The sequence below is a fragment of the Erythrolamprus reginae genome, chromosome Z (genome assembly GCF_031021105.1).
Source record: "Erythrolamprus reginae isolate rEryReg1 chromosome Z, rEryReg1.hap1, whole genome shotgun sequence".
In the NCBI taxonomy this organism is placed as follows: domain Eukaryota; kingdom Metazoa; phylum Chordata; class Lepidosauria; order Squamata; family Dipsadidae; genus Erythrolamprus; species Erythrolamprus reginae.
Window position 1 is genome coordinate 129,209,239 of NC_091963.1, and position 20,191 is coordinate 129,229,429.

At 40.6% G+C, this 20,191-nt stretch overlaps 1 protein-coding gene across 4 annotated transcripts in view; it reads right to left on the minus strand.

Annotated features, from left to right (window-relative positions):
- The window catches only part of SLC6A16 (solute carrier family 6 member 16), a 66,888-nt gene that overhangs the window by 12,572 nt on the left and 34,125 nt on the right, over positions 1 to 20,191 (minus strand). For all 4 annotated transcript variants that reach the window (XM_070730193.1, XM_070730195.1, XM_070730194.1 and 1 more), the window contains 3 exons: positions 12,898 to 13,073; positions 9,493 to 9,603; positions 6,055 to 6,296 (listed from right to left, as the gene is read on the minus strand). In XM_070730193.1, the coding sequence (XP_070586294.1) occupies positions 6,055 to 6,296; positions 9,493 to 9,603; positions 12,898 to 13,073 (529 nt within the window). The remainder of the gene's footprint in view (positions 1 to 6,054; positions 6,297 to 9,492; positions 9,604 to 12,897; positions 13,074 to 20,191) is intronic.

A 20,191-nucleotide genomic window follows, 5' to 3' on the forward strand; every position in this document is an offset into this window, starting at 1 on the left:
TGCCAACACTTCTCTTTCAAAATATTCCTTTCAGCTGCCTCTCTTCAACTGACCTACATTGTCAGTTGAGAAAACATAGTGGAGGCTTTGCCTGAAAGTAGCTTTGGATTCCTTTTCTTCCTCCTCCTCCTCCCTTTTTTCTCCCCTGAGAGGTAGGGTGGGGGGTTTGCTTTAAATTTCTTGGAAAGGCCAATGAAACCAATGAACAATTAAAAAATGAGCATTTATTGGACTTTTGCAAAAGGGCATGGAAAGAGAATTTCTCCCTTCCTTCCTTCCTTCCTTCCTTCCTTCCTTCCTTCCTTCCTTCCTTCCTTCCTTCCTTCCTTCCTTCCTTCCAGATGCGGGTGGGCCGCATCTGGCCCCCGGGCCCCACTTTGCCCACATCTGCATTAGACAAAGGTTTGGGCAACCAAGGCTTGGAGGCAACAATGGAATTTCAAGAATAAGTTGGGTGACAACACTAGAACACACCTGGTGGGTTCCAGATAGAGTTTAAACTGTTGCAAGCTAATTGGTGGTGTATTGGTTAGGATGCAGCATTGTAGGCTAACTCTGCCCACAGCCAGGAGTTTGATCCTAACTGAATCAAGGTTCACTCAGCCTTCAAGTCAGTAAAATGAGAACCCAGATTGTTGGGCATCATGCTCATGCCATAGCCACCCCAGCTTCACAAAGGGAAAAATGTCACGGTATGTCATGTGATGGCAACATGGCGCCATGAGTCTCACACTTGTGCAATAAGGGAGGGGAGCCAACTCCTGGGCTGCAGCTGGTTTGAAACTGGGCTACAGGAGTGATGGGCAAGTGTGTGAGCATGAAGCTCCACTTGAGAAAAATTATAATAATTAATCCTTTTAAAACATTTTTATTAATTTTCCCCTTTTAAAAGAAAACACAATTGTAAGTACAGAAGAAAATCAAAGAAAATTAAATGAATAATAGTATATACAGATATTAGTGTTACGTTAGCATTAAAGTCACTATATTTATATTATATTAATTATACACTAGACCAGGGGTAGGCAAAGTTGGCTCTTCTATGACTTGTGGACTTCATCTCCCAGAATCCCTGAACCAATCATGCTAACTCAGGAATTCTGGGAATTGAAGTCCACATGTCATAGAAGAGCCAACTTTGCCTACCCCTGCACTAGACTATAATTTGTCTCAAGTACTATATATAAATTAACAAAATAATTTCATATACACTTCAATGATTTATCATGCAGGCTATATTGCCCCCTTCCCTCCAAATTGTCTAGATTTTATTTATTACACGCTTCAAAATATTTAAGAAAGTAAAAATGATAAATTAACGTTATTAAAACAAATGTAAAGCAAAACTAAACTACCCATACCTTTCTTTATCTTAACGCATATTTTATAAGTGTATATATTTTCCCAAGTAATCCTTTATGATTATACATTACTGCTTTTCTTCAGTAAGAACATCTGTCATCTATCCACTGACTTTCGTTACTATGCGGCTTAGTATTATTATACAGTGTTCCCTCGATGTTCGCGGGTTCGAACTTTGCGAAAAGCCTATACCACGGTTTTTCAAAAATATTAATTAAAAAATACTTTGCGGTTTTTCCCCCTATACCATGGTTTTTCCTGCCTGATGACGTCATATGTCATCGCCAAATTTTCATCCGCTTTTAATAATTTTTTTAAAAAATAAACTTTAATAAATAAACATGGTGAGTAATAATCTAAATGGTTGCTAAGGGAAGGGGAAATTGTAATTTAGGGGTTTAAAGTGTTAAGGGAAGGCTTGTGACACTGTTCATAGCCAAAAATAGTGTATTTACTTCCGCATCTCTACTTTGCGGAAATTCGACTTTCGCGGGCAGTCTCAGAACGCATCCCCCGCGAAAATCGAGGGAACACTGTACTGTAATGGTTATGTTCTATCTCTAAATCGGCTTTGTCGTTTTAGTAATGTGTATAATTAATTAATAAATAATTAATCATGCCCTTTAACCTGACAGTAATGTTGACTACTTAGCAAGGAGCATAGGTGGACATAGGATGTGTTAGATACACCGGACAATTGAAGAAGAGAAAGGGGAAAGATTTTCTGCAGAACAGTCAAGAAAATACACTGAAGCTAATGTACCATGAAGGTTTATTGAATACCAAAGATCAAACTGACCTATGAGAAAGATCAGGTAAAGACACTTGGAAAGGCAAAGTATTATATGGCCAGTACACACACACACACACAACTACTGCAGGCAAAGAAGATAGATAACAAGACCTGGCAATGACTAAAAGCAGGAAAGTTGAAGAAACCGAGAGAGAAACTGATTCTAGTTATATAAGGTCAAGGTTGAAGAAAACATGCATGCAAAGCCAGAATTGAGGAGAAAGCAACAGACAGCAAGTGCTGCCTCTGCAAAGCTGCTGCAGTAAGCAACCTAGCCAGCTGTGGCAAGAAGATTGCACACACTGATAACAAACAAAGGCATGACAAAGTAGCAAGAATTGTGTACTGGGATATCTGCAAGAAATATCATTTGCCTCCAAACAAGAACTAGTGGGACCTTAATGTTGAAGTTCAAACCTTTATTGTCAGAGATCAATATGTGTACTATAAGATTGGCTAAGCCTCCCTTTGTGCATCTCTGCCCCCCAACACAATACAACTTACAGTGAAAGAGAGAAAATCCCTATCCCAGTGAATCCTGCTAACAAATCCCCAATCCTATTGCACCATGTGAACTTATTGCATGTCGTACCAGCACCATAAGTAAATTGTATTATGTTATAATAATAACAGAGTTGCAAGGGACCTTCGAGGTCTTTTAGTCCAACCCCCTGCCCGGGAAGGAGACCCTACACTACTTTAGACAAATGGTTATCCAACATCTTAAAAACTTCCAGTGTTGGAGCATTCACAACTTCTGGAGGCAAGCTGTCCCACTGATCAATTATTCTGTCAGGAAATTTCTCCTTGGTTCTCAGTTTATTTATTTATTTATTGGATTTGTATGCCGCCCCTCTCCGCAGACTCGGGGCGGCTAACAACAATGATAAAAACAACATGTAACAATCCAATTTAATAAAACAACTAAAAACCCTTATTATAAAAACCAAACATACACACCAGCATACCATGCATAACTTGTAATGGCTAGGGGAAGGAATATCTTAACTCCCCCATGCCTGATGACAAAGGTGGGTCTTGAGTAATTTGTGAAAGACAAGGAGGGTGGGGGCCGTTCTAATCTCTGGGGGGGAGTTATTCCAGGGGGCCGGGGCCGCCACAGAGAAGGCTCTTCCCGAGGCCTGCCAAACGACATTGTTTGGTCGACGGGACCCGGAGAAGGCCAACTCTGTGGGACCTTATCGGCCGCTGGGATTTGTGCGGTAGAAGGCGGTTCCAGATGTATTCTGGCCCAATGCCATGTAGGGCTTTAAAGGTCATTACCAACACTTTGAATTGTGACCGGAAACCAATCGGCAGCCAGTGCAGGCCGCAGAGTGTTGCAGAAACGTGGGCGAATCTAGGAAGCCCCACGATGGCTCTCGCGGCCGCATTCTGCACGATCTGAAGTTTCCGAACACTTTTCAAAGGTAGCTCCATGTAGAGAGTGTTGCAGTAATCGAACCTCGAGGTGATGAGGGCATGAGTGACTGTGAGCAATGACTCCCTGTCCAAATAGGGCCACAACTGATGCGTCAGGCGAACCTTCTTCAGTTACTTCTGTCCTTGTTTAGTTTCCACCCATTGCTTCTTGTCCTGCCGTCAGGTGTTTTTGGAGAATAGGTTGACTCCTTCTCCTTTGTAGCAAACCCTGAGATACTGGAACACTGCTATCATGTCTCTTCTGGTCCTTCTTTTCATTAAACTAGTCTTGCCCAGTTCCTGCAACCGTTCTGGATGGCTGAAAGATGCCGATGAGATTTTTTAAGTTGGACTTGCCCCACTTATATCTGGGGCATGTTGAGCCAAATATAGCCACACCTGCCTTTCAGTACTTGAAAAGGGGTATCACATCACCACTCAATCCTTTCTTGCAGGACTTAGTATCTCATCAAAGCACTTAGACATATGTAATGTTCACAGTGCTTTACAGCCTTCTCTAGTATTGTTTCCTGATTGCTTATTTCACCCTTATGACAATCATTAAGTGTTGTACCTCAGGATTCTTGACAAATGTATCTTTTCTTTTATGTAAACTGAGAACATATGCACTAAGACAAATTCCTTGTATGTCCAATTTCTCTTGGCCAATGAATAATTCTATTCTATTCTATTCTATTTATTCTATTTTATCGCATTGCATTCTATTCTATTCTCAGGGTATCCGGGGAAAAACATTTTGAAATTTCCTCAAACTTCTCTGACATTTCCCTCTAACTTGCGATCTAGTTAAGGCGCGGTCATAGATGACATCATACCAAACGGCTAAGCCATGGAGAATTATCACTAGCTGAGGAAGCAATTTGTTGCCACAGTTATGCTCATTTTTCCTTACTCTGACAGGCAGCACAATCCGGGTTTTTTTTACATGATTTCCCCCTGACTTTTAAATATTTTAATACAGTTTGTTTTTCCCCATGATTTATTCCATTTTTTTTTTTACAAATTTCCTGATAATTCCCTGATATTTACTGAACTGCTGATTTCCCTGATAATTCCCTGATTTTCCTGTTTTCCAGGTTTGCTGGACACCCTGATTCTGTTCTATTCTAAGTGTCAGCATTCTAAATAGCATCTGAGAAATCTAAGGAAGAACTTCCTGACGGTCAGAACGATCAACCAGTGGAACAACCTACTAGCGGACGTTGTGAACTCCAACACTCTGGACATTTTTAAGAGGAAATTGGACTGCCATTTGGCTGGGATGCTATAGGATTCCTGCTTAGGCAGGGGGTTGGACTTGATGACCCGCATGGTCCCTTCCAACTCTAACAATAAATAGATAGATAGATAGATAGATAGATAGATAGATAGATAGATAGATAGATAAATAAAACAAGTCCCAGTCCAATTCTCTCAATCAGAGCTTGATTTATTAACAGAACCATGTTAGCTACGCCATTGTCATTCCGATTCTGAGTCCTTCCCGGAATCCCACCTAGGTTAAGGTTCATCTTACATCCCCCACACCCACAAGTTCATCACGAAAGCCAGTCTGTGTGCAGGGGCTTATCAACTTCCTCTCCTCTTCAGTTGAGGCAGAACAAACGGTGGTCTTCGCTTGGAGAAAGGAATCTTTGGTTGTGTCTAGTAACTTTCCCCTCTGACTACTCACTACCCCTCCCATCCCCCTTGTGTTGTGTCAGGCTGAACTCTCTAACTCCACATGAAGACTTTGTCCTGACACTAAGCAGCTTACAGAGTCAGCATATTGTCCCCAACAAATCCCAGCGACCGATTAGGTCCCACAGAGTGGGCTTTCTCCGGGTCCCATCAACTAAACAATGTCGTTTGGCGGGCCCCAGGGGAAGAGCCTTCTCTGTGGCGGCCCCGACTCTCTGAAACCAGCTCCCCCCAGAGATTAGAACTGCCCCCACCCTCCTTGTCTTTCGTAAACTCCTCAAAACCCACCTTTGTCGTCAGGCATGGGGGAACTGAGATATCTCCCCCGGGCCTATACAATTTATGTATGGAATGTTTGTAAATATGTCTGCTTAATAATGGGGTTTTTAAAATATTTTAAATTGTAAATTATTAGATTTGTTATGAACTGTTTTATTGTGTTGTGAGCCGCCCCGAGTCTACGGAGACGGGCGGCATACAAATCTAATAAATAAATAAATAAATAAATAAATAAATAAATAAACAAACAAACAAAAATAAATAAATAAACTAACAAACATAAATAAATAAATAAATAAATAAATAAATAAAACAATCTGTGAACACTATTTTACCCAACTCGGAAGGATGGAAGGCTTATTCAACCTTGGGCCAATCAGGATCGAACTCCTGGCAGTGAGATGAGTTCACCTGCAATACCACATTCTAACCACTGCGTCACTGCAGCTCTTGATTGTATTTGTCACCCTTTAACCAACAGTTAAGTGGACACTGACCTTACAACACAGTTGTGCGCCAACACATTGGCTCGGAAACCCAACACGGCAAAAACAACCAGCGTCGCCAACACAGAGGTAAGGAAGTTGACGCCAGACACAAGCAACCCATCGATGTGGCAGTTGTTATGCTGAGGATTGTAGCTGGAGTAAGCAATGATGGTGCCGAAACCCAGGCCCAGAGCAAAGAACACCTGAGTGGCTGCCTGACGCCAAACCTGCATATCTCCCCAAATGGACAGCTTGGGAAGGGAGGAAAAGTTAAAATATTGTGAGGAAGGGACAAAAGGCATCGTTTCTGCACCTCTGGCCCTATTCTCATGTGCCAAGGGGCTGTCAGATAAGCCAAACAATACACGTCAACAGGAGTCCTCAAAACTGTTTTGGTCACCCAATGATTGGACTACGCTGTGCCTTACACACAGGATTGCCCTTGAAGACTATCTGGAGCAGAGGTCTTCAAACTTGGCAACTTTAAGACTTGTGGACTTCAACTCCCAGAATTCTCCAGCCATCTACGTTTCCTGGGGAATTCTGGGAGTTGAAGTCCACACATCTTCAAGATGCCAAAGTTGAGAAACACTGCTATAGGGGATAAGAATTAGATATGTAATATGGTAAATGATTTAGCTTTACTAGATAAATGGTCAAAGCAATGGAAACTGCAGTTTAATGTTTCCAAATGTAAAATAATGCACTTGGGGAAAAGGAATCCTTAATCTGAGTATTGTATTGGTAGTTCTGTGTTAGCAAAAACTTCAGAAGAGAAGGATTTAGGGGTAGTGATTTCTGACAGTCTCAAAATGGGTGAACAGTGCAGTCAGGCAGTAGGAAAGCAAGTAGGATGCTTGGCTGCATAGCTAGAGGTATAACAAGCAGGAAGAGGGAGATTATGATCCCGCTATATAGAGTGCTGGTGAGACCACATTTGGAATACTGTGTTCAGTTCTGGAGACCTCACCTACAAAAAGATATTGACAAAATTGAACGGGTCCAAAGACGGGCTACAAGAATGGAGGAAGGTCTTAAATATAAAACGTATCAGGAAAGACTTAATGAACTCAATCTGTATAGTCTGGAGAACAGAAGGGAAAGAGGGGGCATGATCAAAACATTTAAATATGTTAAAGGGTTAAATAAGGTCCAGGAGGGAAGCGTTTTTAATGGGAAAGTGAACACAAGAACAAGGGGCCACAATCTGAAGTTAGTTGGGGGAAAGATCAAAAGCAACATGAGAAAATATTATTTTACTGAAAGAGTAGTAGATCCTTGGAACAAACTTCCAGCAGACGTGGTTGGTAAATCCACAGTAACTGAATTTAAACATGCCTGGGATAAACATAGATCCATCCTAAGATAAAATACAGAAAATAATATAAGGGCAGACTAGATGGACCATGAGGTCTTTTTCTGCCGTCAGTCTTCTATGTTTCTATATTGAGGGATTTAACAGAGCCAGCATATTGCTCCCAAAATCCGGGTCCTCATTTTACCCACCTCGGAAGGATGGAAGGCTGAGTCAACCGTGAGCCGGTGATGAGATTTGAACCGCTGACCTGAAGATCTAGCAGTCAGCTTCAGTGGCCTGCAGCACAGCACTCTACCCATTGCGCCACCCCGGCTCTATTTGCCCATTGTATATAGCCTGACAAAGCCAGCATACTCCTAGTCCCATCAATTAAACAATGTCATCTGATGGAAACCATCTTTGACATCTGATTTGCGCTATAGAATACCATCCCAATCTAGGCTTATTTGACACACACACCCCACCACCACCATGGGAGGATTGTTTAAATGAGCCTTAAAAACCTGACTCAGTCCTCAGAAAAGATGTTGGACCCCTTGTGTGAAGTTTTCTTATTCATTTGGTTTTAATTTTCTCTGGACTCCCTTTCGGATGACATAAGCCATTTTTCTGTACAGCAAAGGAGCACTGAAAAAAGTGCCTAATTTTAAGGATGACATAACTTTTGGCTGCAGCATCCTCATGACCACATCGTTAAAATTAGGACGCTGTGCAACCGGTATCTTTTTACAAAAGTTCCAGAAGTCAGGTCATCGCCATTTGCGACTTTCACAGCCGACTTCTGACAAGCAAAATCAATTGATATTAAGAATTATATTGACTTTAGAATTGCATGCTTCCTTTAACAACTGCAATATTTTGCTTAACAGCTGTGGCAATAAAGATTGTAAAATTGTAGGTGACTCAGTTAATAACCGCTTTGCCAAGGAAACAGAAATTCTGAAACATAGAAGATTGACGGCAGAAAAAGACCTCATGGTCCATCTAGTCTGCCCCTATACTATTTTCTGTATTTTATCTTAGGATGGATATATGTTTATCCCAGGCATGTTTAAATTCAGTTACTGTGGATTTACCAACCACGTCTGCTGGAAAGTTTGTTCCAAGGATCTACTACTCTTTCAGTAAAATAATATCACGTTATTTCTGATCTTTCCCCAAACTAACCTCAGATTTTGCCCCCTTGTTCTTGTGCTCACTTTCCTATTAAAAACACTTCCCTCCTGAACCTTATTTAACCCTTTGACATATTTAAATGTTTCAATCATGTCCCCCCTTTCCCTTCTGTCCTGCAGACTATACAGATTGAGTTCATTAAGTCTTTCCTGATACGTTTTATGCTTAAGACCTTCCACCATTTTTGTAGCCCGTCTTTGGACCCGTTCAATTTTATCAATATCTTTTTGTAGGGAGGTCTCCAGAACTGAACACAGTGTTCCAAGTGTGGTCTCACCAGCAATCTATACAGCAGGATTTAAGTATTTAATTTAAGAAGTTGCCGTGAGTTTAAATGGACTCCAGGGGATGGTAGAGGATAGGAAGTCCATGGGGTCTTGTTAACCCTTTAACATATTTAAATGTTTCGATCATGTCCCCACTTTCCCTGCTGTCCTCCAGACTACACAGATTGAGTTCATTAAGATTTTCATGATCAGTTTTACGCTTAAGACCTTCCACCATTTTTGTAGCCCGTCTTTGGACCCTTTTGGTCCCTATTGTGATAACAACAGAACTCGGACCACACGTTTCCTGAATAGTTTTTATCCCAGAGCTATACTCGCACTTAACAACGAACTAAAGGGTCACCACCAGTGAACTGTTGGACAATATTACTCGGTTTGTCATGTAGATGGTTGAGTGGTTCAGGGTGGGGAATTTGTAGTGGGTGGGACATTTTATTCTATTTTTTATTCTATTTTTAAATTTACCTATTCTGATTTTATGTATGGTGGGACTGGTCTCTGGGTGTCACACGACTTTCGTTGCCAATGACAATTCGTTGTTTTGACAATGACAATAAATTTATTATTATTATCATTATCATTATTATTATTATTATTATTAATAACTCGAGCACCGCCTATACTTCAAAATCAGGATGGCACCCACGGCTGGAGTGAGTCTCTTACCTTAGGGGTGAACATGATCTTGATTCCATCAACTGCCCCTTCTAACAGCAAAGCGCGTATAAGGAAGCACAAGAGAACCAGGTACGGGAACAGGGAGCTGAAATACAGAACCTGGTATGGGAAGAAGATACGGTGGAAACGAATGTAAAAATCAAGGCACGGTGAGAATCACTCTGGCAGACGTTATCAATACACAAGGGTAAAATTTTGCTTTCGTGTTTCTGTAGCTTCTTTCCCACAATTTTTTTTTAAAGTTTTTAAATTATTAGATTTGTCTTGAATTGTTTTACTGTTGTTGTGAGCCGCCCCGAGTCTACGGAGAGGGGTGGCATACAAATCTAATAATTTTTTAAAAAAGATTGTATTTACTTATTTATTCATTAAACGTGTACAGACAGTCCTTGACTTACGACCATAATTCAGCCCAACATTTTCTATCGATCAGTGAAACAGTTGTTAATTGAGCTTGCCTCATTTTATGACCTTTCTTGGCACAGTTGTTAAGTGAATCACGGCAGTTGTTAAATTAGTCAAGCTGTTGTTAAGTGAATCTGGCTTCCACATTGAGTTTGCTTGGCAAGAAAGCCACACAAGGGACTTATGACCAGTGAAAACTGGTCATAAGTCACTTTTATTGGTGCCATTGTAACTTTGAACGGTCATTGCACTTAACTGTTGTTAAGTCAAGAACTACTGGTATATCTGCCCATTTCATATACCCTCTGGGCAGTATAAAACATTAAAAACCCATTTTTAAAATTCACCGTTCCCCTCATTCAGTCTGTAATCCAAATTATGTGGTTCCTCTTCTTCCACTTCCTCCCGAACTCCCTTTCTCCTTAAACCCCAAAGTAAATGCAAATTTCCTCAGCTGTAGGATTACTTGCTGAAGATAACAGTTTGGTTCACTGTATCTAGAGCAGCGTTGGTGAACCTTTTTTTGCTCAGGCGCCAAAAGGGCGTGCACATGGGTGACAGCCCACACCCATAATGCAGTGGGCCTACTGGAAGTTTGGAGGCTTCAGTGAGGCCTGCACACATGTGCCTCAGGCAGATGCGCACAACGTCCCACACTCCCTCTCCAGCGCATGCATGCAGGCCTCTCTAAAGCCTCCAAACTTCCAGTAGGCCCGTTGTGCTGTTTTTCACCTTCCCCAGGTTTTAGGAGGCTTCCCTGCAGCCTGGGGAGTGTGAAAAATGGCCCAAACGGAAGTTCATTTACAAAGTTACAGTAGGCCCGTTGAGCCCATTTTTCGCCATCCAAAGGCTGCGAAGGCTTTCCTAAAGCCCGGGGAGGGCGAAAGCAGCCTGCCCTGCTGTCCAGAAGGCCAAAAATCAGCTGGCCAGCGTCCGCATGTGTGCTGGAGCTGATATAGCGTGCCCTCAGGTATGGCTCCGTGGCTCCATCTATGGCATGTGTGCCACAGGTTCACCATAACGGATCTAAAGGTTGCTAAGTTGAGAAAGAGAAGACGACTAAATGTAACGTAATGTTTGGGATGTCAATTACAGGCACTGTATTTTTCGGATTATAAGACACACCTATCCCCACCTCCCTCAAAAAAAGGCTGAAAACCTTCGTGCTTTTTTTTCAGCCCTAACGAGGCACTAATGATCTTCTGGGCTCTTACTGACTTACAGGCTTTTTCATTGCTACTCTCTCCAAATAAGGTTTTTTAATTTATTTTTATTTTTTATTTATTTATTTTGTCCAATACACAATGAGGGTTTTAGTGAGTATATATATACAAGGCCGAAATGGTGCCATCCTAGTCTCCCTTAATTTTAAAATTTCAGCAAAAAAAATGTGATACACACACACATATATATATGTCACATGTTTTTTGCTGAATTTGAAAATTAAGGGAGTCTAGGATAGATCTATTTCGGCCTTATTTTGGCCTCATCAGCTAGCCATACCCACTGGGACTTGAACCTGCAACCTTTGCCTTGTAAGGCAGAGAATTATCTTCTAGGCTACAGTATCCAATCCCTTCAGCTCTGCACAAGGGAAAGGTTACATATTTTTGTGTCGAATCACCCTGGTGTATTGATATATACACACATAGTAAAATACATGATGAAGGTTTTTTCCCATCCTTAAGTCTTTGCAGGCTCTTTTTCATTGCTACTTGCTCCGAATAATGTTTTTTTCCAGTCCTAACCAGGGGATAATGTAATGTGCTGAACCTGACCAGACTAAGGACTCTAGCCAGATTAATACCTGATAGGGAGATCCCCCCCCCGAAATTTTCCTCCATAAAAACTAAGGTGTGTCTTATAGAAACATAGAAACATAGAAGTCTGACGGCAGAAAAAGACCTCATGGTCCATCTAGTCTGCCCTTATACTATTTTCTGTATTTTATCTTAGGATGGATATATGTTTATCCCAGGCATGTTTAAATTCAATTACTGTGGATTTATCTACCACATCTGCTGGAAGTTTGTTCCAAGGATCTACTACTCTTTCAGTAAAATAATATTTTCTCATGTTGCTTTGGATCTTTCCCCCAACTAACTTCAGATTGTGTCCCCTTGTTCTTGTGTTCACTTTCCTATTAAAAACACTTCCCTCCTGGACCTTATTTAACCCTTTAATATATTTAAATGTTTCGATCATGTCCCCCCTTTTCCTTCTGTCCTCCAGACTATACAGATTGAGTTCATTAAGTCTTTCCTGATACGTTTTATGCTTAAGACCTTCCACCATTCTTGTAGCCCGTCTTTGGACCCGTTCAATTTTGTCAATATCTTTTTGTAGGTGAGGTCTCCAGAACTGAACACAGTATTCCAAATGTGGTCTCACCAGCATTCTATATAGTGGGATCATAATCTCCCTCTTCCTGCTTGTTATACCTCTAGCTATGCAGCCAAGCATCCTACTTGCTTTCCCTACCGCCTGACTGCACTGTTCAGTGTGTCTTATATTCCAAAAAATACAACTTATTCCTCATCATTTAGAGACTGTCTAAAGTTACATCAGATTTCCCCAGGACTACATAGGCTGGATTGAAGTTCGGGTGCCCCTATTCCCCATCCCCCCAAAATCAAGTAATTGTATATTAGATGCTCAGCAAACAGTCTACCTTTTCAGCAGTTTGCAGTGTCCTGAAGTCATGTCACCACAATTTACAACTTTTTTGCTGGAAACCAACATTTACTTCAGGTTTACGGCAAAAAACCCATGCATTGCAATCAATGGATTCACTTAATGACCACTGCATTGACACACTGAACCCTTAACTGCCGCAAATAAGATCGTAGAGTGTTATCCCGCTTAATGACTGGCGTGGCACACAGCCATAACTGCGGGCTCAGTTACAGTCGTTAAGTTGAGGACTACCCGTATGAAGTCTCCAAGAGAATATTTTTGTGTAAAGACAGAAGAGTAGACACAACCCACCTTGCCTGACGATTTAATGCCTTTGATCATGGCGAGACAAACCAGCATCCAAGCAGCAAAGAGGCACCCAGTAAGGGCTGGGTCAAGACCCCCACTCTCGTCTATGGAGTTGGTAATGTGCAAGGCCTTTCGGTTCCAGAAATAGATAGTGGGAGAACTCTCCGTGCATTCAGATACTGTAATTGAAAAGAGAGAGAAGGAGGGAGAGAAAGAGAGAGAGAAAGGAAGAGAGAGAGTGAGTCTATTACGGTTAGTTACAAATAGCCAGCTTTTCCTTTTTCAATGATGCTGTAATAAAGAAAACACGATGTTTCATTTGGAATATTGTGGATAATAATGCACTTGGGGAAAAGGAATCCTAAATCTGAGTATTGCATTGGCAGTTCTGTGTTAGCAAAAACTTCAGAAGAGAAGGATTTAGGGGTAGTGATTTCTGACAGTCTCAAAATGGGTGAGCAGTGTGGTCGGGCAGTAGGAAAGGCAAGTAGGATGCTTGGCTGCATAGCTAGAGGTATAACAAGCAGGAAGAGGGAGATTGTGATCCCCTTATATAGAGCGCTGGTGAGACCACATTTGGAGTACTGTGTTCAGTTCTGGAGACCTCACCTACAAAAAGATATTGACAAAATTGAACGGGTCCAAAGACGGGCTACAAGAATGGTGGAAGGTCTGAAGTATAAAACGTATCAGGAAAGACTTAATGAACTCAATCTGTATAGTCTGGAAGACAGAAGGAAAAGGGGGGACATGATCGAAACATTTAAATATGTTAAAGGGTTAAATAGGGTTCAGGAGGGAAGTGTTTTTAACAGGAAAGTGAACACAAGAACAAGGGGACACAATCTGAAGTTAGTTGGGGGAAAGATCAAAGGCAACATGAGAAAGTATTATTTTACTGAAAGAGTAGTAGATCCTTGGAACAAACTTCCAGCAGACGTGGTTGGTAAATCCACAGTAACCGAATTTAAACATGCCTGGGATAAACATATATCCATTGTAAGATAAAATACAGGAAATAGTAAAAGGGCAGACTAGATGGACCATGGGGTCTTTTTCTGCCGTCAGTCTTCTATGTTTCTATGTTTCTATGGCAGATAAAACTCATGCGTGTCGAGTACATCTACGTTTCTGCAACACTCCACGGCCTGCACTGGCTGCCAATCGGTTTCCGGTCACAATTTAAAGTGTTGGTAATGACCTTTAAAGCCCTACATGGCATTGGGCCAGAATACATCCGGAACCGCCTTCTACTGCACGAATCCCAGCGGCCGATAAGGTCCCACAGAGTTGGCCTTCTCCGGGTCCCATCGATCAAACAATGTTGTTTGGCGGGCCCCAGGGGAAGAGCCTTCTCTGTGGCGGCCCCGGCCCTCTGGAATCAACTCCCCCCAGAGATTAGAACAGCCCCCACCCTCCTTGTCTTTCGCAAATTACTCAAGACCCACCTTTGTCGCCAGGCATGGGGGAGTTAGGATATTCCTTCCCCTAGGCCATTACAAGTTATGTATGGTATGTTTGTGTGTATGTTTGGTTTTTATAATAAGGGTTTTTAGTTGTTTTATTAAATTGGATAGTTACATGTTGTTTTTTATCATTGTTGTTAGCCGCCCCGAGTCTGCAGAGAGGGGCGGCATACAAATCAAATCAAATCAAATCATAAATAAATAAAGATCTGGCCCATGGGGTCCTGGAAACAGCCAAGGACCAGACTGCAGGGTCTCTGCCAGTGAAAATGGAGCCCAGGACGACTTCGTGCGGCTCTCACAAGCTCCATTTTCGCCAGCAGAGGGTTGCGGGATGCTGCCACTGCCAAAGATGGGAGCTCAGAAGCCCATTTTCACTGGCAGAGCACTCCGACTACCACAGGTGCCCCCAAAATGACTGATGTCAAGCTGGCCATGTCCACTCTGCCCATGCCCCCCCCAATGTCAAATACAACCCTGATGTGTCCCTCAATGAAATCAAGTTCGACACCCCTAATCTAAGCATACAGATTTCCAGAATGCCTCTCACCCAAATGTATGTTTCTTTTTCTCATTTTATGGCAGTTCCATGTTATTTTAGAACTGTAAAGATTACAAAACCGACTTTAGCAAGTGCAGAAAACATGAGCAAAGGGCAGGTTTATTTGCCTAGCCATTATTCTTTTGCTAACTGTCGCCAACCAAATATATAAGTGCAGAAGTATTTTCCAGAAAGGCAATGAATTTTTTCCCATTTTGAGGATTATATCCTTCAGTTCCTGCACTAACTGTTTGTACTTGAAATGTATTGTAATTTGATGCATTCAAATGTATTTTATCAGACTGCAGATATAGAGTGTCTTTCGGCATGCAGAAAGTCTCCATTTCAAATTATAATCTATTTTTATTTTAAAAAAATAATCTTTATTAAATATACACATAAAAAAGAAAAAAGACAAAAAAATCAAACAAACATACAAATAAAAGAAAAAAAAGACTTATATATACATGTTTACATTCTTAATTATGCAATCACTTATAAATCTCTCTGTGTAAATATGTATTTATATAGAAAACATTCAACATACTTGTCAACCGTCCTGTTGACCCTTGTATTCTATGACCTGTCAATAAAATATAAATCTCCTGTATATCTTACATATATGTATAACTTTGTTTAAATTTATGTAGTTTACTTCTTAACTGGTTTTGTGTACTAAAGTGGAGAAATTAAATTGATTATAAATCTAATAAATAATAATAATATGATACATTTCTTTGTGACTTTGCAGCCATTCAATAAATGGTATAATGATCTGATGGGTTCGCTTTAATTAACTACAATTAGTATATTTTAAAAGTTAATTTCTTTCAAAAAATAGACGATTAGACGTTCTCTGTATTTCTATTGACTCAGGTTTTATTTACTTTTGGAATTTTAAATATTTAACTTAGTTAAGCCAATTATACCACTTATCCCAGGCTTTGTAAAATGCAGAAAGTATGAATTTTAAATCTTTTTCTTGATACTTAAACAGAATTGGGAAAGATTCTTCTCTGGAAATCATTTGGGTGTAAGACACTGGATGGACCAATTGCCTATTTGGACTAAAGTAGCTTCCAATGTGTCTCAATTCTTTCAATTTTCCTAAACAGTTCAATGCTGTGCCAACTTTCCAGGGTGAACAGATAAAATATGTTGAGCCTTTCACAAAGCTAATCAACTACCATTAAAAAAAAATCTCTTCCAATGTCTGCTCTTACTTCTTTTCAGAATAAAGAACAATTTATCACGAATATTCCTCAGCTTCTGTTCTGAACTATAAGTGCCTGTAAGCGTGAATGTTTCTACTTTTATGTATTTCAAAATAAATATTTTGTTATAAAGGCAGAAATAATGTTATAAGGAATATTTTAAATATTTTCTTCCTTTTCCAGCAATGGCTAGCTAGGTAACAACCAACTGAAGAAATTTCCTCCCATTTCCAAAGAATCCAAAACAGACAATTTATTTATCATATGGTGATTGTACATTTGAAGCCAGGAGTCTACAAAGTTACTATAAAATAATAGTTTGGCTACCTTAAGATGATAAGGTTTAACAATAATAAAATACTAACAACAATAAAAGAGCAAACCATAAACAACTTTTCAGGGGATCTTTTTTTAAATGGTAGTTGCTCAAAACTAAACACCATGGAAAAGATAGTGAATGTAAACGACAAAGATCTATATGACCACTAGATGGCAGCAATTGTTTTTGTATCACTTTCATATTTTTTAATACTTTTGATGCTTTTCAAATAAAGTTCAATATTGGCAAGTGTGGACTTTATTTCCAAGAATTCCCCAGCCAGCATGTTGGTGGGAATATTCTGGGAGTTGAAATCCTTTCATTTTTAAAGTTGTCATAGTTGAGAAATATTATTTTAATGATTGCCTAGATTTTTGCAGTCCACGTATTACAGTCCTAGTGGGAAATCACTGTTAATTTACTTAGACAATTTGTAAAGGAAGACATATAGTGTAAATGTTATTTCTATTTAAATCCTTCTGCATCAAGTATATGACATTTCATGGCATTGGGGGGGGGGGATAAGCTTTTTAAGAAATAAACTCAAAAGATTGCTGTGTCCCAGCTCAGCCTACTGGGTTTATTTATAATCTTCCGTTCCTATATTCTTGCAAGGGAGATTAGAAAGATTATACTGTACAGTATATGGTTAATTTATACTGGACCAGGACTGTCCCATTTTTGTCCACCTTAACTAACAGCAGCTGTTTTTCTCAGGCCTATCTAGAAATTTTGAATCAAAATCATATGCTTTAAAATAAAGCATAGTGTCCAACTATTTACCTCCATTGATTGAGTAAAGAGAAATTGTTTTGGGCCACATATAAAGTATGTAATATAGTTAATGTATATAAATTACACAATAATGCTAAAAGTTTACAATTTTGTGGGAATGCATTACTAGTTGTCCAGGGCCAAATGTGGCTTATGGACTAGACCCGTGATGGCAAACCTAGGGCATGCATGCTACAGGTAGCACACGGAACCATATAGGAAGGCAGGTGAGCCATTGCACATTGCATACGCACACTGGTCAGCTGATTTTCAGCCTTGGGGAACACCGTTTTGCCCTCTGAAGGTTTCAGGAAAGCTTCCAGAAGCCCCACGGTGTAAAAAACAGCCCAACGGGCAAAGTGGAAGTTTGGAAAATGGACTTCTGTTTTGCCCGTTGTGCCGTTTTTTGCACTCAGGGCTCCAGGAACATTTCCTAAAGCCTCCAGAGTGCAAAAAACAGTCCAACGGGCAAACTGGAAGTCCATAGAAACATAGAAGACTGACGGCAGAAAAAGACCTCATGGTCCATCTAGTCTGCCCTTATACTATTTCTTGTATTTTATCTTAGGGTGGATATATGTTTATCCCAGGCATGTTTAAATTCAGTTACTGTGCATTTACCAACCACGTCTGCTGGAAGTTTGTTACAAGCATCTACTAATCTTTCAGTAAATATTTTCTCACGTTATTTCTGATCTTTCCCCCAACTAACCTCAGATTGTGCCCCCTTGTTCTTGTGTTCACTTTCCTATTAAAAACACTTCCCTCCTTATTTAATCCTTTAACATATTTAAATGTTTTGATCATTTTTCCATTTTTCCAAACTTCCAGTTTGTTGTTTTTTCACTGTACCAGGCTTTAATGAGGCTTGTGCTCATGCGCATGGGATTGTGCATATGCGCAGGAGCAGTGTGGGGGTGCACATGGATGGGTGGGGAGGGAATAGGTGTGGGCATGTGCACAGTGCTAGCTCATGCGCACACACCCATTTGGCATGCAAATTAAAAACAGTTTGCCATCACTGGACTAGACACACCTGAATTAGAGCCAACCTATACAGGTAGTCCTCGATTTACAACAGTTCATTTAGTGACTGCTCAAAGTTACAGCACTGAAAAATATGACTTAAGATCTTTACAGCATCCTGATGACCATGTGATCAAAATTCAGATGTTTTGCAATTGGTTCGTAGTTATGGCAACCGGTTCATAGTTATGAACATTGCTGTGTCACAAAGTCATGTGATCAACTTTTGCGACTTTCTGATCAGGAAAACCAATGGGGAAGCCAGTTTCACTTAACAACCATGTTACTAACTTAGCAACTGCAGTGATCCACTTTTAAACTGCAGGAGAAGCAATTGCCGTCAATCTGCCTCCCATTTGAGGACCTGTGTACTGCACGAGTCAAAAAGAGGGCCATGAAAATATTTACTGACCCCTCGCATCCTGGACACAAACTGTTTCAACTCCTACCCTCAAAATGTCGCTATAGAGCACTGCACATCAAGACAACTAGACACAAAAACAGTTTTTCCCCAAACGCCATCATTCTGCTAAACAAATAATTCCCTCAACACTCAAACTATTTACTAAGTCTGCCCTACGATTACTAGTAGTTTTTTCTAATCATTCCTTTCGCCCCTTTCCTCCCACTTATAACTGTATGACTGTAACTTGTTGCTTGTATCCTTAAGATTTTTATTAATATTGATTGTTTCATCATTAAGTGTTGTCCCTCGTGATTCTTGACAAAGAACTTTTCTTTTATGTATACTGAGAGCATCTGCACCAAGACAAATTCCTTGTGTGTCCAATCACACTTGGCCATTAAAAGAATTCTATTCTATTCTGTTGTGGCAAGAAAAGCTGTAAAATAGGGCAAAATTAAGTTTGTCAATGTCTCACTTGACAAAAGACATTTTGTGTTCAATTGTGGTTGTAAGTTGAGGGCTACCTGTCAGGCGCGCTTCTATTCAAAGTCCAGGAAAGAAACCCCCAACTCAATGTCGTTGGAGTTGAGTACTTTTACTAGAGAAATACTGACAGAGACAAAAGGAAACCCAAGTTCTGAGGCAAAAGGCCGTAAATGCATATACAAAGAATCCCAAAAATCCTCCCTCCTCACCTCCCTGGGCAAACTATTTGCTCCCCAGGACCCAGGATGGGTGCACCAGATGGTTTGGCCTCCACACCTGGTCTTTTGAAGCCATTGACCTTGAGCAGACTATAAACATGTCCAGAGAGCCTGGCAGTGCCCGATAAGAACTTTCCTCCCTAATCTGCTAATTAAACACAAGTAGAGCTATCCCAAGCACACTTCCCCTTCCCCTCACCCAGATACATACCCATCCATCCATCCATACTTCCATCCCCTCCCTTGTTACTATGCAAGCAGGCCGTATGGAGGCTGACACTACTTGTAATGCTCAAACCACTGCTGGGACTGATCTACACCAACTGCTGATATTTTGATATCAGTATCTTAAACAGCTTTAGGAGAAGCTGAAACCTAGTTAGGAGGGAAGAGTTAAACCACTGTTCCATCCTACGGCAATCAAGAAAATACACATTTGTCAAGAATCACGAGGTACAAATGTACAGTGGTACCTCTACTTAAGAACTTAATTCGTTCCGTGACCAGGTTCTTAAGTAGAAAAGTTTGTAACTAGAAGCAATTTTTCCCATAGGAATCAATGTAAAAGCAAATGATGCTTGCAAACCCATCAGCTGGCCCGAGTCTACGGAGAGGGGCAGCATACAAATCTAATAAATTATTATTAATTATTATTATTAGGAAAGAAATAAAAGCTCGGAATTTGGGTGGGAGGAGGAGGAGGAAGAAGAGGAGGAGGACAGTCGCTGCCGAAGGAAGAAGGTGAGGTGAGGGGAATCAAAAAAATCCAAAACTTTAAGGCTTAAAAAATAAAAGAGGGACTCTGAGACTGCGAGGAGGAGCACACGCCTCCCATACACCTGGCGCG